This window comes from Gobio gobio, assembly GCF_949357685.1.
Source record: "Gobio gobio genome assembly, chromosome: 7".
NCBI lineage: Eukaryota > Metazoa > Chordata > Actinopteri > Cypriniformes > Gobionidae > Gobio > Gobio gobio.
The window spans coordinates 31,785,585-31,810,355 of NC_137103.1; the positions used below are offsets into that span (position 1 = coordinate 31,785,585).

General features: G+C 40.9%; 1 protein-coding gene across 4 annotated transcripts in view; it reads left to right on the plus strand.

Annotated features, from left to right (window-relative positions):
* Window positions 1-372: 372 nt before the first annotated feature.
* The window catches only part of gypc (glycophorin C (Gerbich blood group)), a 35,075-nt gene continuing 10,676 nt past the window's right edge, over window positions 373-24,771 (plus strand). For 2 of the 4 annotated variants that reach the window (XR_013816908.1, XM_079821959.1), the window contains exons 1-2: window positions 373-609; window positions 3,154-3,309. Coding sequence is in view for 2 of the 4 variants with exons in the window: in XM_079821959.1 (XP_079678085.1) it covers window positions 3,225-3,309 (85 nt within the window). In the remaining 2 variants the exon portion in view is untranslated. The remainder of the gene's footprint in view (window positions 610-3,153; window positions 3,310-24,771) is intronic. The other 2 variants (XM_079821960.1, XR_013816909.1) reach the window with 2 other exon arrangements.

Sequence of the window (24,771 nt, forward strand, 5' to 3'; positions counted from 1 at the left end):
GGCGATTACGTAATAGGTAGGTGTGTGTAGAGGCTTCACCTTCTTTCACGTGGAAATCTTTTCCAGTTCATTTCTACTTACGAGTCCGTTGCGATCCCACAACAATGAAGTTGTACTTCTGATGAAACGAGACACTGACATCCATGTTTGTTTGTAACTTGTAAACCCTTCTCAAAAAATGTAAGATTTCACCATATGCTTAGTCTGCATAACTATTGCCTCTGTCTTTCCTCCTCACAGCCAAACCATCTCCCCTTCCTTGAGCTCAGTCTGACAGCAGCTGTGTGTTATTCCTGAGGAGGAGTCTGTTCAGTTGTGCCTTATTCAGGAGGAGGAGCCTGCCCGGCTATTGGTCGAACACAAGAAACCATTAGTAAAGCAGTGTGTTAAGGGTAGAGAGGACTGAAAGGGGAAGTTCACGTGCTATACATTTAAACTTAACGGGTCTAAAAAAAAAAAGACCTCTGCTATGATTCATAATATTATTTCCATCCTTTTAGAAAGTGAAAGAACAACTCTCCGAGTCTGAGTCAAGGAAGTATTTCTGTTCCTAGAAAAAGGACAGGAGAACAGCTTGCAGGCTGTGGGAGAATTGTTGAGAAAAAGTTGGTGAGTTAGACCTCAGTTCTGTATTTTAAGTAAAGCATGCTGCCATGAAACGTGCTGTTTGCAGATTAAAATGTATGTTTTAAGTGTCGTACTATGTGAATTAAGCTGTGAAGTGAATGAGTTAAGACAATTTTTAGATGATGATAAGTATTGTCCAAATTCTTTTCTACTATTTACATCTGCCCAGCTTTTCTCCCATGGTCAGAACAACATGTTAAGTTTATTTAAAACTGTAGCTTTTCTTCATAAAAGAGCGTCTGGTCCTCGAAAGGGTTGTGGTAGTTTAAAGGTGTTGAGTGACAGACATGAAACATGCCAGGCTAGCAAATAACCACAAACAGTTGTGAGTGACATCTGCCCTGCTAATTTAAGCTGCACACATATTATACTCCAAACACACAGAGAATTATATCTCACGATACTGATGGGTTTTTTAAAAACTTTTGTTTAATATTTGACCCTTTGGCAATGAACTCATTGAGTTATGTTTATCTTAAGGTAGTTTATACAAAAATGATAATCATTTGTTCATTCTCATGTCGATCTAAACCAGTGACTTTTTTTTATGAAACACAATAGAATATATTTTGGAAAACAACAGACCCCATTGAGAAAAACTCGAAACGTATATGTTAGCTTCTTCAAAACTTTTGCTTAGATTATTCTGCCAATTTCATGAGTTGTCATCTAGGATGCTTTTTAATTGTCTTGACTTCATTCCTTGTTGGGAACATGCTGGCTGCTTTTTCCTTACTATCAAGTCCAAAAGTACAGTTTTGCAAAGACATTCATATGTAGACACTATATTTGTCTGGAAAATGAAACTTTTATTTTATGTGAATCTGCATATATCATTACAGTAGAGACTAACATTGAGAAAATAGGCAAATTACTTTTAAACAGTTAGATTTAAATTGCTTTGCTACTCATGCGGGGACTAATATGTCCTGTTGCCTTAGGCTTGTGTGAAAGCTTCAAGTGGGAAATAGTAAAGTAATGTTTGTACATAGAGCTTAAAATAAAACACAGTTGACATTAACACTGTTGTCTTTAAATAATGAAGAGCTCAAATGAAAATAAGCAAAAATTGCTTTATTCTAGCACTGAGTCACGAATTAGAAATTACTAAATCACACGAATCTTAAATTAGAGTGTGAAAGTGAAAAACTTGTTTCCCATCAACACATATAACATTTATGAGAGCATTTAATTCAGCCACAGGCATAAACATTGACACAACTTTATGGAGTCAAACAAGGTTATAAATTAGTAGCCTTGTCAAGTCCATCCTTTAAAACTGCAAAAAGTTTCTAGCATTCTTTTCCTGCCAATATTACAAACTAAAATCACAAGAATGTTAGTGTACGATACATTTGATATGTAAATAGAAGTCCATTGCTTGATTTCAGGAAGGAAGCATTGGGTGTGGACTCTGTATGGAGAGAGAAGGAAATGTGGGTTTCTGTTGTTTCACTGTGAGCGATAAGGCCCAGGGTCTTTAAAGGCCTCTTCCTTTGTTTATTAACTGCCAGAAAGGTCAACAAAGGCTAAATAAGAGCCATTGAGTTTAATCCAATGTGTCACAAAGCAGTATAATGTTTAAAGCATATCAGATCTACAGCTGCAGAACCTCTGTCAATAGTACTTAAACATATACTGTATGTTAGGGTTGACAGCTGGGTATCAGCACTGACTTCCTAATTTGGGGTCTGTAAGATTTTTTTATGTTTTTGAAAGAAGTCTCTTATATAGGCTCAGTCTTTTGTCAAGTCAAGTCACTTTTATTTATATAGTGATTTAAATACATATTGTTTCAAAGCAGCTTCACAGTAAAAAATTAATAAAAAAATAACAGAATCAATGATGCACATGATCCTCAAGAAATCATTCCAATATTATGATTTGGTGAAACATTTCGTATTATTAATGTTAAAAACATGTGCTATTCTAATATTTTTGTGGATACCGTAAATTTTTTTCTCAATTCTTGGATGAAAAAAAACATAATTTATTTGAAACAAAAAACTTTTGTAACATATAAACGTCTTAACTGTTAATTTAATGCATTGTTGCTGAAATTCCTTTCTTTTTTTTTTTCTTTTAAATCTTACTGACTCATACTTTCAGCATTAGTGTATAATGTGGACTCAGTCAGCAAAATGGGAGGTTGATGCATCCACTTAAAATAAAGCACTCGGCTGGGATCGTGCAGAGCCCTCTGAAGCCATTTGAAGCCCTTTGAAACTGCATTGATTTGGACCTTCAACCCGTTGGTTGCCTTGAAATACATTATGTGGAGAAAAATCCAAGTGAACTAATCCTTTAATAAACATGTAAACATGCAGTGTGGCTTTTGTAAATAATGGTTAGAAAACCAAGTGCAAATATTATACAATATTCACATTGGGATTTGGATGTTGTAATCTGTTATGTGTTTTATCTCAGACCATAAACGAGAAACGAAACACTCCTGCTATTTCCTCCCACTGTTTCCCTGAGAGCACACTGGAGTGAAGCAATTGCCCTCTCTCTCTTTCTATACAGCGATCTCATCATCCCTGAGAACACTCTCCCACAGCTGTCCCCCTCAATCTCACTGCCAAATATTCCTTCACATGTCTGTAATGGCCAACTCCACACCACAAGCACTTACCGTAACCTCTGCTGAAAGCAACTTTGACACACCACCCAGACCTGTTCGTAAGTATTCTGTAGTTTTGTGCACTATACTGAATGAGTGTCAGCACAAGCTGTGACAACAGAGTGCGGCGTTATCTAGTGGGTGTGTTTGGATGTGGATTGGTGGCATTTAGTACAGCAGACTGCTCTGAATTTCACACACCATTTGGAAAAGAAATTGGGTCTTGTGGTTTGTGTATGTTGGCAATGAAATGCAAATGTGTGTGTAGTCATATTTTTTATGTAAGGCATGATATATGATCGTAGTGCACATTATTTACTATGTATGTGTGAGTTCAAAAGATTGGTGATATTTTTGAAAGAAGTCTCTTAAATGCTCTCAGAGGCTGCATTTATTTGATCAAAAATACAGTTATATTGTGAAATATTATTACAATTTAAAATAGCTGTTATCTATTTTTATATGTTTTAAAATGTAATTTATTCCTGTGATGGCAAAGCTGAATTTTCAGCATCATTACTCCAGTCTTTAGAGTCATGATCCTTCAGAAATCATTCTGAAATGCTGATTTGCTGCTCAAGAAACAGTTCTTATTATAATAGTTGAAAACAGTTGTGCTGCAATTTTTTTTTTTTTGGAAACTGTGATACATAGGATTATTTTATGAATAAAACGTTCTAAAGAACATTTATTTGCAATATAAATATTTTATAACATTGTCTTTACTGTCAATTTTGGTCAATTTAATATGTCCTTGCTGAATAAAAGTACATATTTTGTGTATTTCTGTCTATCTTATATGATATCTGAATATAAATAGTATGTGCTGCCTCACAAGAAAGTAAAGTGGAACAACTGAAACATCAAACCAATTTGTTGACTTTTGGTTGTTCCCAAAAACAGTTTCTAACAACTGGCATACCAGTGATCTGTTTGACAGTGGGTGATGGTGGTGCTGTAGCTCTGAATCTGAGATATGGAATATGTTTACTAAATCAGAAACAACCAGCTGTGAAAACATAGCCGACAGCATAACAAGCACATGAGAGTCAAAATACAGCAATGCTATTGATAATCAACAGAAATCCATATTAGTACACTTTGGGGATTATTCACCATGAATGAATTGCGCCAGCTGATAGCGTCCTTTATTTATACATGCAGTTTACATTGTTTTAGCACCTGAGGGAATTATGCAAATCAGGAAATGGTGAAAACATGCCCAAAAAATTGGTGCTGAGTGCAGTTTGCATGATGAAATGGCCATTTCTGAGTAGTGGGGGTTACAGAAGACTACTATGATCTGGCAATTTTTCTAGCAAGAATGAGGTGTACTCTATAATGAGATCTATAATTCCATAAAAAGGTCTGTTAGTGACTAGAAATACTCGATGCTACAAAGAGATGAGGTCAAACATGCAAAGGTGATTTGAAAAAGACATCATATATCATGATCCATACGAATAATGTTGAAAACAGGGTTGGACAAAATTTCAAAGTGCAGTGTGTAATATTTATGAGGATCTATTGAAATGCAATATAATATGTTTTCAGTGGTGTATAAAGACCTTACATAATGAACCGTTATGTTTTTATTACCATAGAATGAGCCATTTCTATCTTCATACACCGCAGGTCCCCTTAAAGTGAAATCGCCATTTTGCGGAGCCATGTTTCTACCGTAGCCCTAAACGGACAAACTGCTCTACAGAGCGCTAGCTACTCTCTGCTGTATCAGACGACAACATTTTTGTCCTGTGTCGGCCACCGTAGCTTTTCTATGGGCTTCGAAAGGGAGGGGTGAGCAGTGGGCGGTTTGATTCGCAACCTCACCGCTAGATGCCGCTAAAATTTACACAGTGTACCTTTAAATATAGCCTCCCTTTTAATGTATGAGATGGCATTTGAATTACATTGGCCACACCCACAGGATTTTATATATCTTTAATATCTTTAATGTTGAGTAATGATGTATTTCCTGCTGTGTGGAATACACTGAATATATATAAACAGGTTAAAGAGTATATTTCAGAATACTCTGAATGTTGTGATATTTTAATGGATATATAATTTTGAAACTATTCTTATGGCACTTGAAATGTACTTTCACTCTGCATCTTCCTTTCATTTGATTTGATCATATGATGTTTGTGTGCAGCCTGTTAAAATAATGAAAACTGAGACTCAAAAAAAAGAAATGCTGACTTTTTTATTGTACTCAAAAAGTAACTGAAAAACAATCAAATAAGTGACTATTGGAAAGGGGGTTCATGAAAAAAAATTATTTGTGCTCAATTTAATGACAATGCTGTTTGTCATCTCCATCTTATTATGCTTTTCTTTTGGGCTTTTTTGTCATTCTAAAAGCTGTGTGCATTGTGATTAAGCCTTGCCACAGATCAGAAACGGTGCCAAGTTACAAGGTTATATTTTAGATCAGAGGCTTTGGATCAATTTTCAAAGAACCCAGCAAGCCATCACCTGTTGTGTGTTGGCAATGGGACATAAGCTGCATCCCTGGAGACAGAAGAGTGCTAATTGATGACTTCTTGATGTGACATTAAGTTTTTTCGTTTTGTTTTGTTTTATTTTATTTTAAAAGAGAGAAAATTAAATATATCTCAAACAGGGAAGAAGATAGATCGAAAACATTTGAGGGAAGAAGCTAAGCCAAGAGACGGGAGAGAATAAATAAGGGAAATAGGACAAGACTTTGCTTTGTTTTTGGAGGAGGATGAAACAAAGTTGGAACCAGAGGGGTTGTAGATGTTTTCCAGCTACAGGACAAATGCTGTGTGTGTGTGTGTGTGTGTGTGTGTGTGTGTGTGTGTGTGTGTGTGTGTGTGTGTGTGTGTGTGTGTGTGTGTGTGTGTGTGTGTGTGTGTGTGTGTGTGTGTGTGTGTGTGTGTGTGTGTGTGTGTGTGTGTGTGTGTGTGTGTGTGTGTGTGTGTGTGTGTGTGTGTGTGTGTGTGTGTGTGTGTGTGTGTGTGTGTGTGTGTTCCTCAGAGGAACAAAACAGCAAGCCAAAATGTTGATTTATCTTCTGTTCTGAAAACCCTCACATCCAAGTCCCCCAGTATGCGATGGAAAAAATAGCAGACAAACTGCTTGTTGGTCTTTATCTCTCCTCAGTACAACAGCTGCATGTGCATCCACCTTGCATTGACACTTTATCTTGACATTGTTTTTAATTGGGAATTGTTAAATGAAGGACAGTCTGCACATCTGTATTTGTGGCTGCAATGGACCAGCAGAGGTTACTGAACTAGTGATGGACTTTTATCTTTTATCAGTTTGTGCCAGGATGGGTATGGTTTACGTTTTTTGAAATAATAATAATAATGTCAATAATATTTTATTATAATTTTAGTTTAACAATAAGAATATACGCTGTTGAATTAATGGAATGCAAGTAATTCTTTACAATACACTCAAAAAAAAAGGTTCTATATGTCTTAATATTATATCTTAACATGTTCTGTGTATGGTAGGGGTGCTATATAGCACCTTAGTCAATGAACCGGCGAAGAACCTCTGAAGAACCGCTGAAGAACCACTGAAGCACCAAAATATAGCACTTAAAAAGGTTCCCCTATGATTACGAGCCAAGAACCATTTTTGGTGCCATATAGAACCTTTTTTTTTTTAGAGTGTAAGTTTAAAATAATTCAGATGACTGATCTTTGTTTGCAACTTTAAAAAATATATATATTTTTTTTTTCCCCAAAATTATTTTAAAATTTTGTTCTGTTTCTACTGACTCAATAATTATGGATATGACAATTTATGTGCTCTTGCCTAAGCAAAAATACTGATAATTTTGACCTAAAATTCTATGACCTTTATATGTCAGTGACAGGCCACTTGTATATATATATATTTATATATATTTACCACCGGTTTCACAGACAAGGCATAAAGGGATAGATCACCCAAAAATGTAATTACTGTCATAATTTACTCACCCTCAAGTTGTTTCAAACCTGTATGAATTTATTTCTTCTGCTGAACACAAAGGAAGATATTTGGAAGAATGTTTGTAGCCAAGCAGATCTCGGCAGCCATTGACTACCATAGTATTTTTTCCCCCACTATGGTAGTCAATGGCTGCCGAGATCTGCTTGGCTACAAACATTCTTCCAAATATCTTCTTTTGTGTTCAGCAGAAGAAATACAATGATGACATAATTTTCTTTTTTGGGTGAACTATCCCTTTAAGCCTAGATCCAGACTAAAATGCATGTTTGAGCTGTTTTAACTGAAAGTAACAAAATATGTCAGTGCAATTGTTTTGTCTAAAGATGCACACAAGTAATGTGTTTTTCTAAGGTACGTTTATAAAAGCTACTTAAATGTCCTAATTGAACTAAGACCTAATCCTGGCTTAATCTAAGCCCTGTCTGTGAAACCGGGCCAGAATATTATGTATATGTATCTCTAAGGCCACTACAAAAAAGATGCTTCATTTGAGAAACCTGACAACCAATTTGAGTTCAACTACAAAATTTAGCTTCCCTTTAAGGAAAACACTGATGCAATGCAGTTAGCTTATGAAGCTGCTCTCTTCGGTTAAACTATGAGTGTGTTGAATGAGCACTGCATTCTTAGTCACCGATCAGCATTAGGAATGAAATCCAGCTTAAAAACTGTTTGTATCTTTGCAGCAGTATTTAGCAGTTTCCTGTATGTGATTCATACAGCTGTATATTTCCCTCCAGAGGAATATTGGAGAATCAACAGCGAATGCCTTATATATTATTGCTGACAGAACCAGGCACTGTTCTCAACCAGCTGTCTATAATCAACCTCAGTAGGCCTGCAGTCACTTGACTGGCTCATGAGAGCACATGCCCATTAGTAAACTCATTGAAAAGGCTTTTTCTCTCAGAGAATCACTGACTCTCAGCTTGAATGAGGGAATATGAGAATGTAGAGAGAGGAGAGAGGGAGAGGTATTCTTTTGAGGCGAGATGCGTGACATATGGTTGGGTGAGATAGGAGCGCTTACCACTTCAGCCTCAAATCCCAGGCTGATGCGACCTCAGGCCATGGAGGAAAGAGAGAATTGGAGAGAAACACCAGATTGTTTGAGGAAATCAGTTGCAGAAAAGCACAGAGAAGGGAATAGTGAAGAGCTCTTTAACTAAGGCTCCCACAGGACTGTCTGCGTGTGTGTGTGTGTGTGTGTGTGTGTGTGTGTGTGTGTGTGTGTGTGTGTGTGTGTGTGTGTGTGTGTGTGTGTGTGTGTGTGTGTGTGTGTGTGTGTGTGTGTGTGTGTGTGTGTGTGTGTGTGTGTGTGTGTGTGTGTGTGTGTGTGTGTGTGTGTGTGTGTGTGTGTGTGTGTGTGTGTGTGTGTGTGTGTGTGTGTGTGTGTGCGTGTGTGTGCGTGTCATATCCAGAATCTCGTGACTAGCCCTATAAACAAGTGAGCTTGAATTCAGTTTTGTGGTCATGATGAACCTCTCAGCAGCAGCAGAAGGATGTTAGAAAGATTTTTGGTTTCTAGTTACAGATTTTACTGATGGACGCAGTGACATATGTGTTTGTCCATTAATACATTCAAATCTGACACAAACTTGTCAAGATATTTTGAAACTGACAGAAATGTGGTAGACTGAAAAGTTCTCTTTCGTTTAGCTTTTTGGGAGGATATAGGTGTCATGAGCAGACAAGCCAATTTGATTGTTGAAGAAAACATTTTTTATCATCCTTTTCTGACCTTGTTATTCTTAATCAAAATATTGATCTTCCAAAAATATAATCTTCCAGTTAAATGACAGACTTCTCCGTGGTGAGACCAGACTTTTCCAATAATTTAGCCGGGCTAAATCCGCCCCTTTGTTACATTCATCTGCAATCTCACATTCTGATCTGCCTCCAATCAAATTTAACAACCAAATCCCCAACCTTTTTCTGATAATTCATTTTTCATAATACAGAAGAAAAGATCTGACATACTTCCGTTTCATTGCGATTTGAACCCTAAGGCCACATTAGCTGCATGTATACAACATGTATTTATAACGTTGCCCTTTTTAAAGTTTGGGGTGGATTTGGAGCGACATGAGGGTGAGTTAATGGAAGGATTTTTGAAAAAAAAAATGTATTACTTAAAGGAACTGTATGTAAGAAATATATTTCAATTAATCATAAAATGGCCCTGATATGTCACTAGACATTAAGAATTTACATTGACATTAAGGGTTGCCAGCTAATCTGGTTAAGATTTTACCAATCGCCATTAGTTAATTTTTGCGATACATAATTACTTCACAAAACATCTCTCATGAAGCATAAACATAATTAACAGAAAGAAAGGAAAACTTACTGTGTAGGACTCGCCACTTGCCATTGGAAGCTCCTTGTAGCAGCCTACGTTCCTGCTGGATCCTGCAGCCTGTCTGGCAACCTCGAGTCAGGGGGGAGGGGGTTAGGGGATACACCTCTCTACAGTAATTTGAAAGTGATTGCAGTACCAGTTTTGGCCACAATCCTACATACAGTTCCTTTAACATTAGTTAACTACTTTAGTTAACATGAACTAAGAAGGAACAATATTTCTACAGCATTTATTAATCTTAGTTCATGTTAATGTCAACATTTACTAATACATTGTTAAATCAAAAGCTGTATTTGTTAACATTAGTTAATCAGTTGCATTTTTATTAATAAATACTGTAACAAGTGTATTGGTCATTGGGTAACACTTTACTTTACAGTGTCCTTGTAACAGATGTCACATGTAGTTACTGTAGTAATAACTAAAATTAAATGCACTGTAACACGAACACCATAAAATAAAATGTAACTGGTAATTGTTAGTTCATGTTAATTAATACAATTACTTCTGTTAACAAATGAGACCTTATTTTAAAGTGCTACCCCTTTCCATTTCATATTGCTCCTGCAAAGCAGTATTACTTTTTATTTAAATTTATTTTGAGACATTTTTTATGAATAATTAAAATGATATTTTTTTTGCTACAATAACTAATCTGTGTTGGTCTACTTACAAAAAGTTAATTCAGTATAACTTGAACAGTAAAAAATGTCCACGTTCTGCTCAGTCTAACGCACAAATGAACAGATAGATGTGTTCGGTGCATGTGCACTGTTTTTGAGCCCTGAAAATCAGAGCAAAAATATCTCTGCACGGTGTGTGCAGACATCAGCGGATCTTGCTGATGACAGAGCGGAACATGGGCAAGAGTTTTTTTCCACCACAGTGTTTCATTAAAACCTTTACTGCTACTACAGAGGAGAGGCACAGAAACACTTTATAAGGAGGGATCATAAAACAATATGAAAAAAGCAGTAGCATAGGTACAGGTAGAGCCTGCTCTTGCAGTCATGCTGCTGCTTCACATACGTGCTGCTGATGCTTGCCGTGTGAAAGAGGGATAATCCTTTACCTGCAGGACAGGCGGATGAAGACGGTAATGTCATGTCTGTATACTTATAAACTTGCAATGGAAAATCGGAAAACTTTAAAACCCTTTCTGTACACTCAGGTTTAGGTCCCTGTGGATTTTTCCACATTCCTCTTATCTTCATTGACGTGCACTGTGTCGCCTCCAGTCCTCTTTCTCAATTTGATTTTTCCTCCCCCTCAGCACCACAATCTGATTTCTGGGCCACTGAATAACTGTATCTGTGGCCGAGTGACCTGGGGGTCATTTGCAATTTCCTTCTCTTACATATTTTTCTGCGATTCTCAATCTATTTCTCACACTTTCGCCGCTCGCAAAGATTAGATGTCCTGGTCCCAAAGATGATAGACTGACCTTCTTAAGGGCAAATGCCGTCTATAGAAATGAATATCATAATAATAATTATGCTGCTTTGATTATGGCACATGGCATTGTGAGACATATCCAGATGATGAATGAAGCCATCTAGGCAGCATAGGCCATTCAGATTCATTGTGTCGGCGCTCAAAGGAATATGTCAGATTCGCTCTGATGTGCGTACGGTTTCTCAAGGGCAATTCACACCAGCTTATGTAAGGGTTTAAAGAGTCAAAAGTTTTGAGATGCTGACAAAGCCAAGTGACCTGTTATGACCAGAGTAAAAATACAAACCGAAAAACTGCAATAGCCATTTCAAATCTATAGCTGTCAATGTATGAAATAAATGACTATTGGCCACTTACAGGCAGGGTCTTTCAAAGAGTTTGAGAGGGTGGAATGGTATGGAAGAGCAAGCTGCTCGTGTTTTTAGTTGCACAGCTGTTGGGGTGGATCCTCTTTCAATCGCACACTCTTTCATAAACTAGTGCTGCTCCAATAAACACCAAATTCAAACTGTTGTTGGGTGGATTAGTTGATGGAATAGTATGTGAACGTCTCGGTTACGGATGTAACCCTCGTTCCCTGAGGAGGGAATGGAGACGTTACGTTAGTGACTAACGAATGGGGGTTTCGCTTAGAAGCCTATCATCTTCGAGCTTAGAGAAAACGCCCAATGGCGTGCCAATGCCATGGGGCATGCGGAATTTGCATACGTAACTCCGCCTCACCGCGTGAGTATATAAGGAAGTACGTGGCAATATCGCATTATGTTACCTGCTTGAGGAGCCAAGACTGAACTCCTGCGTTCCAGGTAGCACAGCTGAAGTGGCAACGGGACGTTACGTCTCCGTTCCCTCCTCAGGGAACGAGGGTTACATCCGTAACCGAGACGTTCCCTTTCGTTCAGTCACTACGACGTAACGTTAGTGACTAACGAATGGGGGTCCCAATATAATCCCGCCACTCAGCTGTCTTCCAGCGCCCTGCGTAAGTGTGAGTACCCTGTCGTAAGACTAAAACGGACGAAGGACTCCCACTTAACACAGGAATACCAAGGTACACTGGGAAGCATATCCCAGTGAGTGAATGCCAAGATGCCTACCCGTGGGGAGGACTTAAGAGGCACATATGAGCCGGTAGGGGCTGCATATGGAAGATCTCTAGGGTACCAGCCAAAGGTGGATTTTTAACCCTAGGGGTGGCGGGGACACGCCAAGGGAAGAAACCCGCTCACTGCGGAGGCTTACGGTGAAATACACATGTGGGGGTCGCCGGAGGGGAACCATGCACATGGGGCACCTGGCCGGACATGAGGGTCTGGGCTCGAAAGGGCAGACTGAACTGATGTCGGCGTCGACAGTGCTGGAGGAGCTCAGGGCTCTCGGGGAGCTCACCTGAGGAAAAAATCGCACGTATCCAGTCCGTGGAGTGGAATGGCGAGCAAGCGAAGACACCTGAGCCTGGTCCATTACCGGCCCCTCGGGGGGGCGAGTACATAGTCGGACACTGGCTCCACTCGGAGATTGTAGAATCTGGCGAATGTGTTGGGTGTCGCCCAGCCTGCAGCTCTGCAGATGTCTGCTAGCGAGGCGCCATGCGCTAAAGCCCAAGAGGAGGCCACACTCCTAGTGGAGTGTGCCCTCACACCAAGGGGACATGGGCGACCTTGCTGCTGGTAAGCCAAAACAATGGTGTCCACTATCCAGTGAGACAGCCTTTGCTTTGAGAGAGCACTTCCCTTCCGCTCTCCACCATAACAGACAAAGAGCTGGTCTGAGGTCCTGAAACACTGCGTCATGTCTACGTAGGCGCGGAGGGCGCGTACTGGACAGAGCAATGCCAAGGCTGGGTCTGCCTCCTCCAAAGGCAGCGCTTGCAGGTTCACCACCTGGTCCTTAAACGGAGTGGTGGGAACCTTGGGCACATATCCAGGCCGGGGTCTCAGGATCACGTGAGAGTTGGCCGGCCCGAACTCCAGGCACGCTTCGTCAACCGAAAATGCCTGCAGGTCCCCGACCCTCTTAACGGAGGCCAATGCGGTCAGCAGAGCCGTCTTCATAGACAGGAACTTAATATCAACCGACCGCAAAGGCTCAAAGGGAGGTCTCTGCAGAGCACTTAACACTACTGCGAGGTCCCAAGAGGGTACGAGAGGAGAGCGAGGAGGATTCAGTCTCCTCGCTCCCCTCAGGAACCTGATGACCAGGTCGTGCTGACTTACCTTCTTGTTCTCCAAGAGATCGTGGTGGGCAGATATTGCGGCCACATATACCTTGAGGGTGGAGGGAGACAGCCTTCGCTCCAGCCCCTCTTGGAGAAATTCAAGCACGGACCCGATCGGGCATTTCCAGGGGTCTTCTTGGCGGGAAGAGCACCAGGTGACGAAGAGGTTCCACTTCAACGCATAGGCATGCCGAGTGGACTCTGCCCTAGCGGAAGTGATGGTGGCGACCACCGTAGGTGGTAGGCCACTCAAACCTGCCGCGTCCCGTCTAGGAGCCACACGTGGAGGCTCCAGAGGTCGGGACGCGGGTGCCATAGGGTGCCCCGTCTCTGAGTAAGGAGGTCCGGTCTCAGAGGAATAGGCCAGGGAGGGGCTGTCGCAAGGAGTATGAGTTCGGGGAACCAGGTCCGGCCGTGCCAGTACGGGGCGACCAAAAGGACCTGCTCCTTGTCCTCCCTGATCTTGCACAGGAGCTGTGCGAGTAGGCTCACTGGGGGGAATGCATATTTGCGTAGGCCCCGCGGCCAGCTGTGCGCCAGTGCATCCGTGCCGAGCGTGCCCTCGGTCAGGGAATAGTACAGGCTGCAGTGGGAAGAGTCGTGGGAGGCAAACAGATTTACCTGTGCGTCGCCGAACTGTTCCCAAATCAGCTGAACCGACTGGGGATGGAGTCTCCATTCTCCCGGGAGAGGCTGAAACCGCGAGAGCTCGTCGGCTGCGTGGTTCAGGATTCCCGGAATATGGACAGCACGAAGAGACCTCAGGCGCTTCTGACTCCATAGGATGAGATGGCGGGCGAGTTGAGACATACGGCGGGAGCGTAGACCGCCCTGGTGGTTGATGTACGCTACTACGGCCGTGTTGTCTGACCGGACAAGCACATGTTGACCCTTGGAACCTTGACATGGAAGTAGGCGTCCTTCAGGTCGATCGCTGCAAACCAATCTTGAGGACGAACGCATTCGAAAAGGCGTTTCGCAGTCAACATCTTGAACGGAAGCCGGTGAAGGGATCGGTTCAAGATGCGAAGGTCCAGGATTGGTCGTAACCCACCGGTTTTCTTGGGTACAGTAGAACCCCGACTCCATCTCGGCCGGAGGGACAGGCTCGATCGCACCCTTCGCCAGTAGAGTGGCAATCTCCGCACGCATGACGGGGGCATGGGCCCCGGTCACTGTATAGCGGACTCCCCTGTAACGGGGAGGAGCCTGCGCGAACTGAATCGCGTAGCCGAGCCTGACGGTCCGCGCAACCCAGCGGGACAGCCCCGGAAGCTGAAGCCACGCTTCCAGAGACTGCACCAACGGGGTCATGCGGACGGCAGACGTACCCCGGGTGGGGCAGCGAGGCAGCGTTACCGGCCCGGACAGGGGAGGCTGTTGGGCGTCCCGGGGTCGGGGCACGGTTAACGGCTGCGCCCTGACAGAGGAGACCAGGGAAGGACTCGCGTTCCACTGGGGTCTGCTCTGCCAGGGGGCTGGCGACAGAGAGGGACGAGAGTGGCGAGACCCGAGGGTGGCGTGCACTGCCGTCACCGATCTCTGGGGGCTCAGGGATGGGGTTGTCAGTTCTTTCTTTAACCACATTAGGGTGCTGCTGACCCGGGGGCCAGCAGCTGAACAAAAGATTCTCCCCCGGCCCTCCACCGGTGGAAGGAGCGGCCCTGCCGCCGTCTCCTGGAAAGAACTGCCCATCCCTGAGATATGGGGGTGTTGAGGAAACGGGTTCGCTCAGCGTCACGCATATCGGCCAGGGTGAGCCATAGGTGTCGCTCCTGGACCACATTTGTGGACATCACCTGACCCAGGGAGCGTGCGGTCACCTTCGTCGCCCGGAGAGCGAGGTCGGTGGCGGCACGCAACTCATTGCTGAGTCCTGGGACAGCCCCCCCCTCGTGCATATCACACAGCAACTTGGCTTGGTAAGCCTGAAGAGTTGCCATGGTATGCAAAGAAGCAGCGGCCTGCCCCGCAGCTCTATAGGACTTCGCCACCAGGGATGACGAAAACCTACAGGCTTTGGAGGGGTGCTTTGGGTCACCACGCCAGGACGAAGCGCTCTGAGGACACAGTTGCATCGCAACAGAACGTTCGACTGGGGGGACCCCAGTGTACCCTTGAGCCGCGGCTCCATCGAGGGAGGTGAAGGCGGAAGAGTTCGCCAAACGTTCGCGGGAAGACAACGGGGACTTCCAGGAACGCGTGATCTCTTCATGCACCTCGGGAAAGAAAGGATTTGGAGGAGCGGTCGGACGGGTGTCCGAGCGCACCGCCCCCAAAAACCAATCGTCCAACCGCAAACGCTCAGGCTGAGGCGGAGGGTTCCACTCCAGCCCAAGCGCTGCGGCTGCCCGAGACAGCATGGCTGTCAATTCTGGGTCCGTCTCGGGCAATGCTGGCGCACCCGAGGGTGGCAGCACAGCCGAATCATCATCCTCAGATGACTCCAGCCCACCTTGTAATGCGGCGATAGACATCTCCTCATCCTCCGCCGTGCCAAACGCCACAGTCGGGACAGCAGGAGCCGGCCCCGATGTAGACGCTTGAGCACGGGCCGGGTCAGGTGCATGAGAGGGGGGTGTGGGCCGAGGAACTAGCGTCGGAGCTTTGTTCCACACCGTCACCCTCAGATCACCCTGGTCACCAGCCAAAGTGCCGCCTCCAGAGGAGACCGCAGATTGGGGGGTGACAGAGGGGACTCTCATTCCGGCATCAGCACGGAATTCACGGAGTCTTGATCGTAGCACAGAGATGGCCAGGTTCCCGCAGAGAGAACATGAGTCATCCACGAGCGCTGCCTGAGCGTGCTGAAAGCCCAAACACGTCACGCAGCGCTCGTGCCCGTCGAAAGAAAAAAGAGATCTACCGCACACAGAAGTGCACGGACGAAACATCCTGAAAAGGACGTGTCACGTAAAGGCTCTTTTTGTGAGAGGAAACTTTGCAGTCGATGCCGAAGCGCCCAGGGAAACACACACCAGCTGTCAGGCGGACCACTGCACCGATCAGCAGGCAGGAAGTATGCGATCACTGGAACGCGCCGTCACACCAACACCGACTGGAAAGCTGCTCTTCTAAGAAGCTGACAGAGTCTCAGAAGGCTGTAGGAGTGAAGAGGTAGGTACTCTTGGCTCCGAAAGCAGAAACATAATGCGATATTGCCACGTACTTCCTTATATACTCACGCGGTGAGGCGGAGTTACGTATGCAAATTCTGCATGCCCCATGGCATTGGCACGCCATTGGGCGTTTTCTCTAAGCTCGAAGATGATAGGCTTCTAAGCGAAACCCCCATTCGTTAGTCACTAACATTACGTCGTAGTGACTGAACGAAAGGGAACACTGTTTCTGTAACTACAAGACATGCAACTTTTTTTTTTTTTTTAATTCTGAGGTACAAGAGATTCTTTCACTCATTATGATCTTTTCTTTTGACCTTAATAAGAAATTAATACCTTTATTCAGCAAGAATGCATTAAACTGATCAAAATGACAGTCAAGACATTTCTAATGTTAACATTTCTCCATAAATGCAGTTTTTTTTTTCATCCTGAAAAAAATCATGGTTTCCACAAAAATATTAAAGGGGGAGGGGGACACACACACACACACAATTTAATGTTAAACTTGAGTACCTACAGAGTAGCATTGCATCCTTCATTTCTCAAAAAAGTCTTTAGTTTTATTAGATTTATAAAAGACAGATAAGCTGTTCCGACTCTTACCGAAAACAGCTGAACTCATGTAGGAGTGCAGTGGGCGGAGCTAAAGACACACACACCTATGACAAACACACGAACACACACATTACATTCGTGGCATTATCCCTCCCTGGATAACTTTCTATTCACTATATGTTTGTGTTGTTCACATTATATGCACTTACGCGCTGATTGCCAACAAACAAATCCCACCCCCTTTAAGCAGCACAACCGTTTTCAACTTAGATAATAATATGAAATGTTTCTTGAGCAGCAAATCAGCATATTAGAATGATTTCTGAAGGATCAGGTGACACTGAAGACTGGAATAATGATGCTGAAAATTCAGCTTTGCCATCACAGGAATTACATTTTAAAATATATTAAAGGTGTCATGAACTGGCTTTTTTAATTTTTTTATATTGTTGTCTGAGGTTAATTTATGACGTTTGCGTGGTTTTTACATTCAGAAACATCATAATGAAAAAGTAATAGGCTATTTTTTGCCTTGGTTTTGAGGCTCTCTGAAAAACTGTCGGTTTTGATGTGCGTGCCACACTGAAGACTTGGAAGTAAACGCCCACGGCTAGGATTGGATAAGATTTGCATATTTAATGAGTTTCCGTCTGGAGAAAGGTTCACAGGGCTCGAAAAATATCTTTATCAAACAAAAACAATGATTTGATTGGAATGTAATTTCTGTATCATTTCGCCCGATCATCAGTGAATATAACCGCAAACCGTACATACACACACACACATGCGGGCAAGAAAGGTATGTTATTTCACTACAGCCCGGTCAGGCCAGTAATAGCCTGTCTGAAAAACACATAGCCCCGGGACTTTGGGTTTTGCGAGCTGGCGTTACAAGTCCGAGTCTGATCATGAATTAACCAATAACACCTTCTCCAGCCTGTGACAGCGTGCTAAGGTATGCAATCAATAGATATCAAACGATCTGTAACAATGCAATACTAACACTTATAAAAAACATGTTTTACTCACATTAGTGTGTTGCACCGTTCCTGTCGGATCCAATATAGAAGGCACAGCATTGTGTTTTAATCTCAATATGTCTGCAAATCCGGTCTCGAACTCTATCTTGTTTACAATCGATTCCGCGGTGAAATGAAGCGAACAAACGCAATGTCTTACGCACGTGAGCTGGAACCGTCATGTTTATTGCCCGGTAGTGACCCGTTTAGCTCCACGAGTCGGTGAGCTCTCGTTTTCTGGGCCTGTTGTCTATAAAAGCTTTTCTTTGACCAACAAGGACGTTTTCAGCTCTTAAACTTACAGGATATTATTATATCACAATGAACTTTTATATACCAAAGGCTCAAAGGAAAGTTGATTCCTCAATTCATCACCCCTTTAAAATAAACAGTTGTTTAAAATTGTAATACTATTTCACAATATTACAGTTTATTTATTTAATTTGATCAAATAAATGCAGCCATGGTGAACATAAAATACTTATTTCAAAAACATTAAAAAATCGGTAACACTTTATAATAACTACAGGCTATGAAGCATTAGTTAAGCATTAGTAGATAGTTAATTCATCATTTATAAAGCATTAATATACATTGATAGGCAGTTTATAAATACAGCTATAAATGCTTTATTCTTGATTTATAAGCATATCTATAATGTGTTTAATAATAATAATTTTCATACTTTATAAATGATCAATTTATCCTTTCTAAAATAAGTATTATATTATTTACAAACCAGTTATTTAGGAGTCAGTGGTTCATCAGATCATTTAGAAAGTGTAAGTAAAGGATTAATAAACTATTTAAATGTACATTTGCACATCTTGTTATTTAGACATATAGAAAGAGTTACTCAGCGTGTTAATAAATGTTATATTAACATGTATTTCTACTTTAATTCATGATTAATTCAGGTAGTTATAAAACATATAGTTGTCAGTTAACTCTTTTTGTGAGCTCATCTAAAGTGAGGACTATTTATGCCTCGTAAAGCTTTTACAAATGAGATATAAAGGCTCAGTTCTATTCTGAATATAAAAAGGAAACAAACACAACACAGAGGAATATACCACATATAAATATTTATTCCAAAATACAAAAATGGAGCCTGTACAACTAGTAACTTAATATAAATTTAAAATTAAACCTTTTCAATGTTATAGAAAATAATATTCCTGTAGACTGCCAGAAAACATAACTGCAGTCAAATGAAACTAAGCCTCTGCCATCTGATTTAAAAATATATTTATATAAAGTGTAAACATTGCTGAATAAAAATATACCAGTGGATTACAGGAGTGCCAAAATACAACAAATAAAATGTAGATAAAACAATAATAATATACAACCCCAAATCAGAAAAAGTTGGGACAGTATGGAAAACGCAAAAAAAAAAAAAGAAGTGATTTCTAAATTTACTTTGACTTGTATTTCATTGCAGACAATATGAACACAAAATATTTCATGTTTTGTCTGGTCAACTTCATGTCATTTGTAAATATGCATCCTTTCCTGTCATTCAGACCTGCAACACATTTCAAAAAAAGTTGGGACAGGAGCAATTTAGGGCTAGTAATGAGGTCAAATGGTTAAATAATGATGTGATTTGAAACAGGTGATGTCAACAGGTGATTGTAATTATGATTTGGTACAAAAGCAGCATCCAAGAAAGGTCTAATCCTTTAGGAGCAAAGATGGGCCGAGGATCGCCAGTTTGCCAACAAATACGTGAGAAAATGATTGAAATGTTTAAAAACAATGTTCCTCAAAGAAAGATAGGAAGAGATTTGGATATTTCACATTCAACAGTGCATAACATAATTAAAAGATTCAAGGAATCTGGAGGAATTTCAGTGCGTAAAGGACAAGGGTGCAAGCCTAAGCTGAACAACCGTGATCTCCGATCCCTCAGGCGGCACTGCATCAAGAATCGTCATTCATCTAAGTGATATCACCACATGGGCTCAGGACTACTTTGGCAAACCTTTGTCAAGTACCACAATACGTAGTTACATCCACAAATGCCAGTTAAAACTGTACTGTGCCAAAAGGAAGCCCTATGTTAACAGTGTCCAGAAGCGCCGTCGACTTCTCTGGGCTCGGAGGCATTTGGGATGGATGATCACACAGTGGAAACGTGTACTGTGGTCAGATGAATCTGAGGTATTTTTTGAGAGGAATGGACGCCGTGTGCTCTGGACCAAAGAAGAAAAGGATCATCCAGACTGTTACCAGCAACAAGTCCAAAAGCCAGGGTCTGTCATGGTATGGGGTTGTGTCAGTGCCCTTGGCAAAGGCAACTTACACTTCTGTGAAGGCACCATTAATGCTTAAAAGTACATGCTGCCTTCAAGAAGACATCTTTTCCAGGGACGTCCATGCATATTTCAACAAGACAATGCAAAACCACATTCTGCACACATTACAAAGTCCTGGCTGCGGAGGAAGAGGGTACGGGTACTTGACTGGCCTGCCTGCAGTCCCGACCTGTCTCCAATAGAGAATGTGTGGCGCATTTTGAAGCGCAAAATGCAACAACGAAGACCCCGTACTGTTGCCCACCTTAAGACTTGTTTGCAGGAATAATGGGACAAAATTACACCTGAAACACTTCATCACTTGGTGTCTTCAGTCCCTAAACGTCTTTTAAGTGTTGTGAAAAGGAATGGCAACATTACAAAGTTGTAAATGCTTTACTGTCCCAACTTTTTTTGAAATCTGTTGCAGGTCTGAATGACAAGAAAGGATGCATATTTACAAATGACATGAAGTTGACCAGACAAAACATGAAATATTTTGTGTTCATATTGTCTGCAATGAAATAAAAGTCAAAGAAAATTTAGAAATCACTTCTTTTTTTTTTATTTGCGTTTTCCATACTGTCCCAACTTTTTCTGATTTGGGGTTGTAATAAAATATGTTATAGTGTCAAAACAGTACTAACTTTAAAACATTAGAGAACAGCAGTGCAGAAGAGAACTGAGCCTTTAAATCTCCTTTGTAAAAGCTTTACGAGGCATAAATAGTCCTCACTTTAGATGAGCTCACAAAAAGAGTTAACTGAAAACTACTAAATGTTTTATAACTACCTGAATTAATCATGAATTACAGTGGAAATACGTGTTAATAAAGCATTTAACACACTGAGTAACTATTTCTGTGTCTAAATAATAAGATGTATAGATGTATATTTAAATAGTTTATTAATCCTTTACTTACACTTTCTAAATGATCTGATGAACCACTGACAACTCCTAAATAACTGGTTTGTAAATAATGTAATACTTAATTTAGAAATGAAAAATGTATCATTTATAAAGTATGAAAATACAATTATTAAACACATTATAGAAACGCTTATAAATCAAGAATAAAGCATTTATAGCTGTATTTATAAACTGCTTAGTGATGTCTATTAATGCTTTATAAATGAATTAACTATTTACTAATGCTTAACTAATGATTCATATAGCGTGTAGTTATTATAAAGTGTTACCAAAAAATCTTACCTGTCGTCACAGAGGAACTATATTGTTGGAATCACTTGAAGAACTAATTTTCCATCCAATAAACGATAAAAACATTGACAGCCAATCAGAATTCACCTGACTTTACAGAGCTTGAGCAAGATAACATAACTGCAGTGCAGCCTTTATACAATATTTGATGTTGTGTTTAGTGGTTACCATTATTGTGAGGCTCAGAAATATCAGTATGATATTTATTTGTGTTATACCGTTTGCCATTACACAATCCTCAACAGAGATGAGAACGTCAGCAGAGCTGTGTTGAGGTGGGACAGGATAACATTCTCGACAGCTTCCATTCCCTTATGAGACTGCCTAGCTCAATAACAGAAAGCTTTCCTTCTCTCCTCTCTTCAATGTAACAGCACAAGCTTTCAGCACGTTTCCCACCCTCTCTCCTCCTCCAAGACATGCTGAAATATCACTCCATTAGTCACATCCATTACTCCTGTTTCCTTCCCTGTCTCATTTTTCTTTTAGGAATGGAGGGAGACTATAGCATGTGGTTTCCTCATTCTGTCTCCACCATCTCAGCCCAGTACGGTTATGAATTTACAGCTATAACCACCATTGTGTAATCGTTTGCACCTGTGCTGTCCTGGTGGCTGCCCTGTCTGTGCTCAGTGAGCTGCATGTGTGTTGCATGATGCAAATCGGTGCAATATCTTGACGTGATTAACCTCCTAGTCTACCAGTTCAGCTCTGGCCTTCCGACTCAGTGAATAACTCACTCACTTCTAACCCAAAATTAATTTATTTAAGTGCTATACACATCAGGTGTAATATTATACTACATAACTGAAAAACTTTTTTATTATTTAATTTGCATTGGGTTGTTTGCTTATTTATGAAATAAATGTAAAGATATACCTGGAATAAAGAGTATAGGACTTTATTTTCCCTTCATTTTCTTGACTGAAAATAAAATAATGTAAAATAAGATAAATTCATTGAGAAGCAAAGCTGTAAGATATTGTTTACAAAGAATTGATATTGTATTTATTTTTCTCACAGCATTGTTTTTTTCTTCTTGTTTTTAGGATAAACCTTGTTTAGATTTATATGACTTGCAACAGGGCGGGGAAAATTAAATTTAAGATATATTGTCTGAAAAATAAATTATTTTCTTTTGATTCTCAAATAAATAGACCTATTGGCTATATACTGTTTAAGGATGCTTGGATAAAAATAAAGATGACAAACGTGTGTGTGTGTATGTGTGTGTGTGTGTGTGCGTGCGTGCGTGCGTGTGTGCGTGCGTGCGTGCGTGCGTGTGTGTGTGTGTGTGTGTGTGTGTGTATAAGTGGACTGGTAATCCCTACGTTATGGGGACAAAATGTCCCCACAAAGATGGCAATATCCGAAATCCTCATCCTTGTGGGGACATTTTTAGGTCCCAATGTGGAAAACATCTTATAAATCAGAAGTGATGTTTTTTGAAAATGTAAAAATGCAGAATGTCTCCTGTGATGGGTAGGTTTAGGGGCAGGGGCAGTGTAGGGGGATAGAATATACGGTATGTACGGTATAAAAACCATTACGCCTATGGAAATTCCCCATAAAACATGAAAACCCAACATGTGTGTGTGTGCGTGTGTGCGTGTGTGCGTGTGTGCGTGCCACGTTAACTGACTCTCCAGCAATGGTTTAAAGCATATTTCTGAATAAAGTCTCATTTACTGTTCTGCGAATTTTTTGCTGGCAAAAATTCAGTAATTTCAGTTGGAGGAATGAAAGAGTACCCCATGCAGATTTCGCAACCGGTTCAAGTTGCTTATGTGAATTTGCCGCATTATTCAACAGAAAGTTGCTTGCTTTGAAAGTTACTTCTGTGTTAGCTGTGCTTCACACATCACTACATTAATGACATTGGACCCTTTCTGCCCATTAACAATTCCACTGAAACTTCACTAATGTGAGCACACCTTAAAAGTGTAAAACAGTGCAAGTAAGTGGTTTGTGGTTCTATAGAACGACCCTTCATCATATATGAGAAGGCTGATGAACATCCTCTGGCCTTGACACAGCTTCCTCAATCATCAATTTTCTTATATGATCTTGCAAGGCAATCACATCACCAACAATACAGTGCAGAAATACAGTGGCAAGTTCTCTCAAGTCTAATAGAAATGACTATCGTAAAACCTGTTTAAGAGGATTTAAAGGTCTGAATAGCCTTGGTGGTACAGAGGAATCTGAGAAGAGCTCCTGACCAGTAAATGAGAGATTTATTGATGGGCTCACATGCTTTCACTCACGGCTGTTTTGAGGCCTTTCTTGATGTGGATATGTGCATTACAGACATAGTAAATAATGTGATGATCAATATTTCTTTTTTACAATCCCAAGTGATAAAGGGTTACAAGTCATTCTGAGCTTAATACATAAAATATATTACTGTGAAGACAGCAGGTCACTTTAAACCTTAAAGCAGGTCACCTTTTAAACTTTTTTTTTTAAATTCCATAGACACCCAAATATGGTCCTTCCCAATGATATCTCTTATTTATCATATATGCATATATCTTACTGGTTTACCATTACCAGTATAGATCTTTATACTGTATATGAGAAATATTTATTTAAACTTTCACAAGTACCACCTAACATTTCCGTTGGAATCTCTTGAACACCCTTGCACCAAACGACTGTGGGGATGAATTCTCACTCTTATCTTCTCTGGGGAGCAGAAAATATGTAAAACATTGTGAAATTCATAGGTATTTTTACAGGATACTAAACAAACTTTCGACTATGTGGTGGCCTTATTCTTGCTCACTGTGACTGCTGCACCCTGAAGAATTTTTTTTATCTAATTAAAATATGTTGATTAACTAGGAACCGAGCGTTTGTAGGTTTGTTAGAGGTTCATTATAAGCGGAGGCTGCTGTGCAGCTCCCTCAGGTTATCATCTATTGTCAATGTCCTCCTTGGCAATAGGCTATTTAAGAGGAAGCTGCTTGGCTTTTAATGCTCCTTCACAGAGCAGGATTTGGGCTTACATTTTTACTACCAACTGGTCTAAAGCTGAAATGTGTAATTTTCAATATTTTTACAATAATATGCAGTGGCACCTGTAAGAAAGCCATTACGATGATTTCTCTATGATATCAAAACATTGCATCCTGACCAGGCCAGCACAGCAACACTGGTTCAACCAGTGGTATAAGTTTGACTGGGACTGCCTGTTTGTCTGACCTTTAGAAAATAATTTGTTTAAAAGAATAATTATTTGATATTACACACATAAATTTTAAGGTTAGCAACCTTGCTTGATTACTG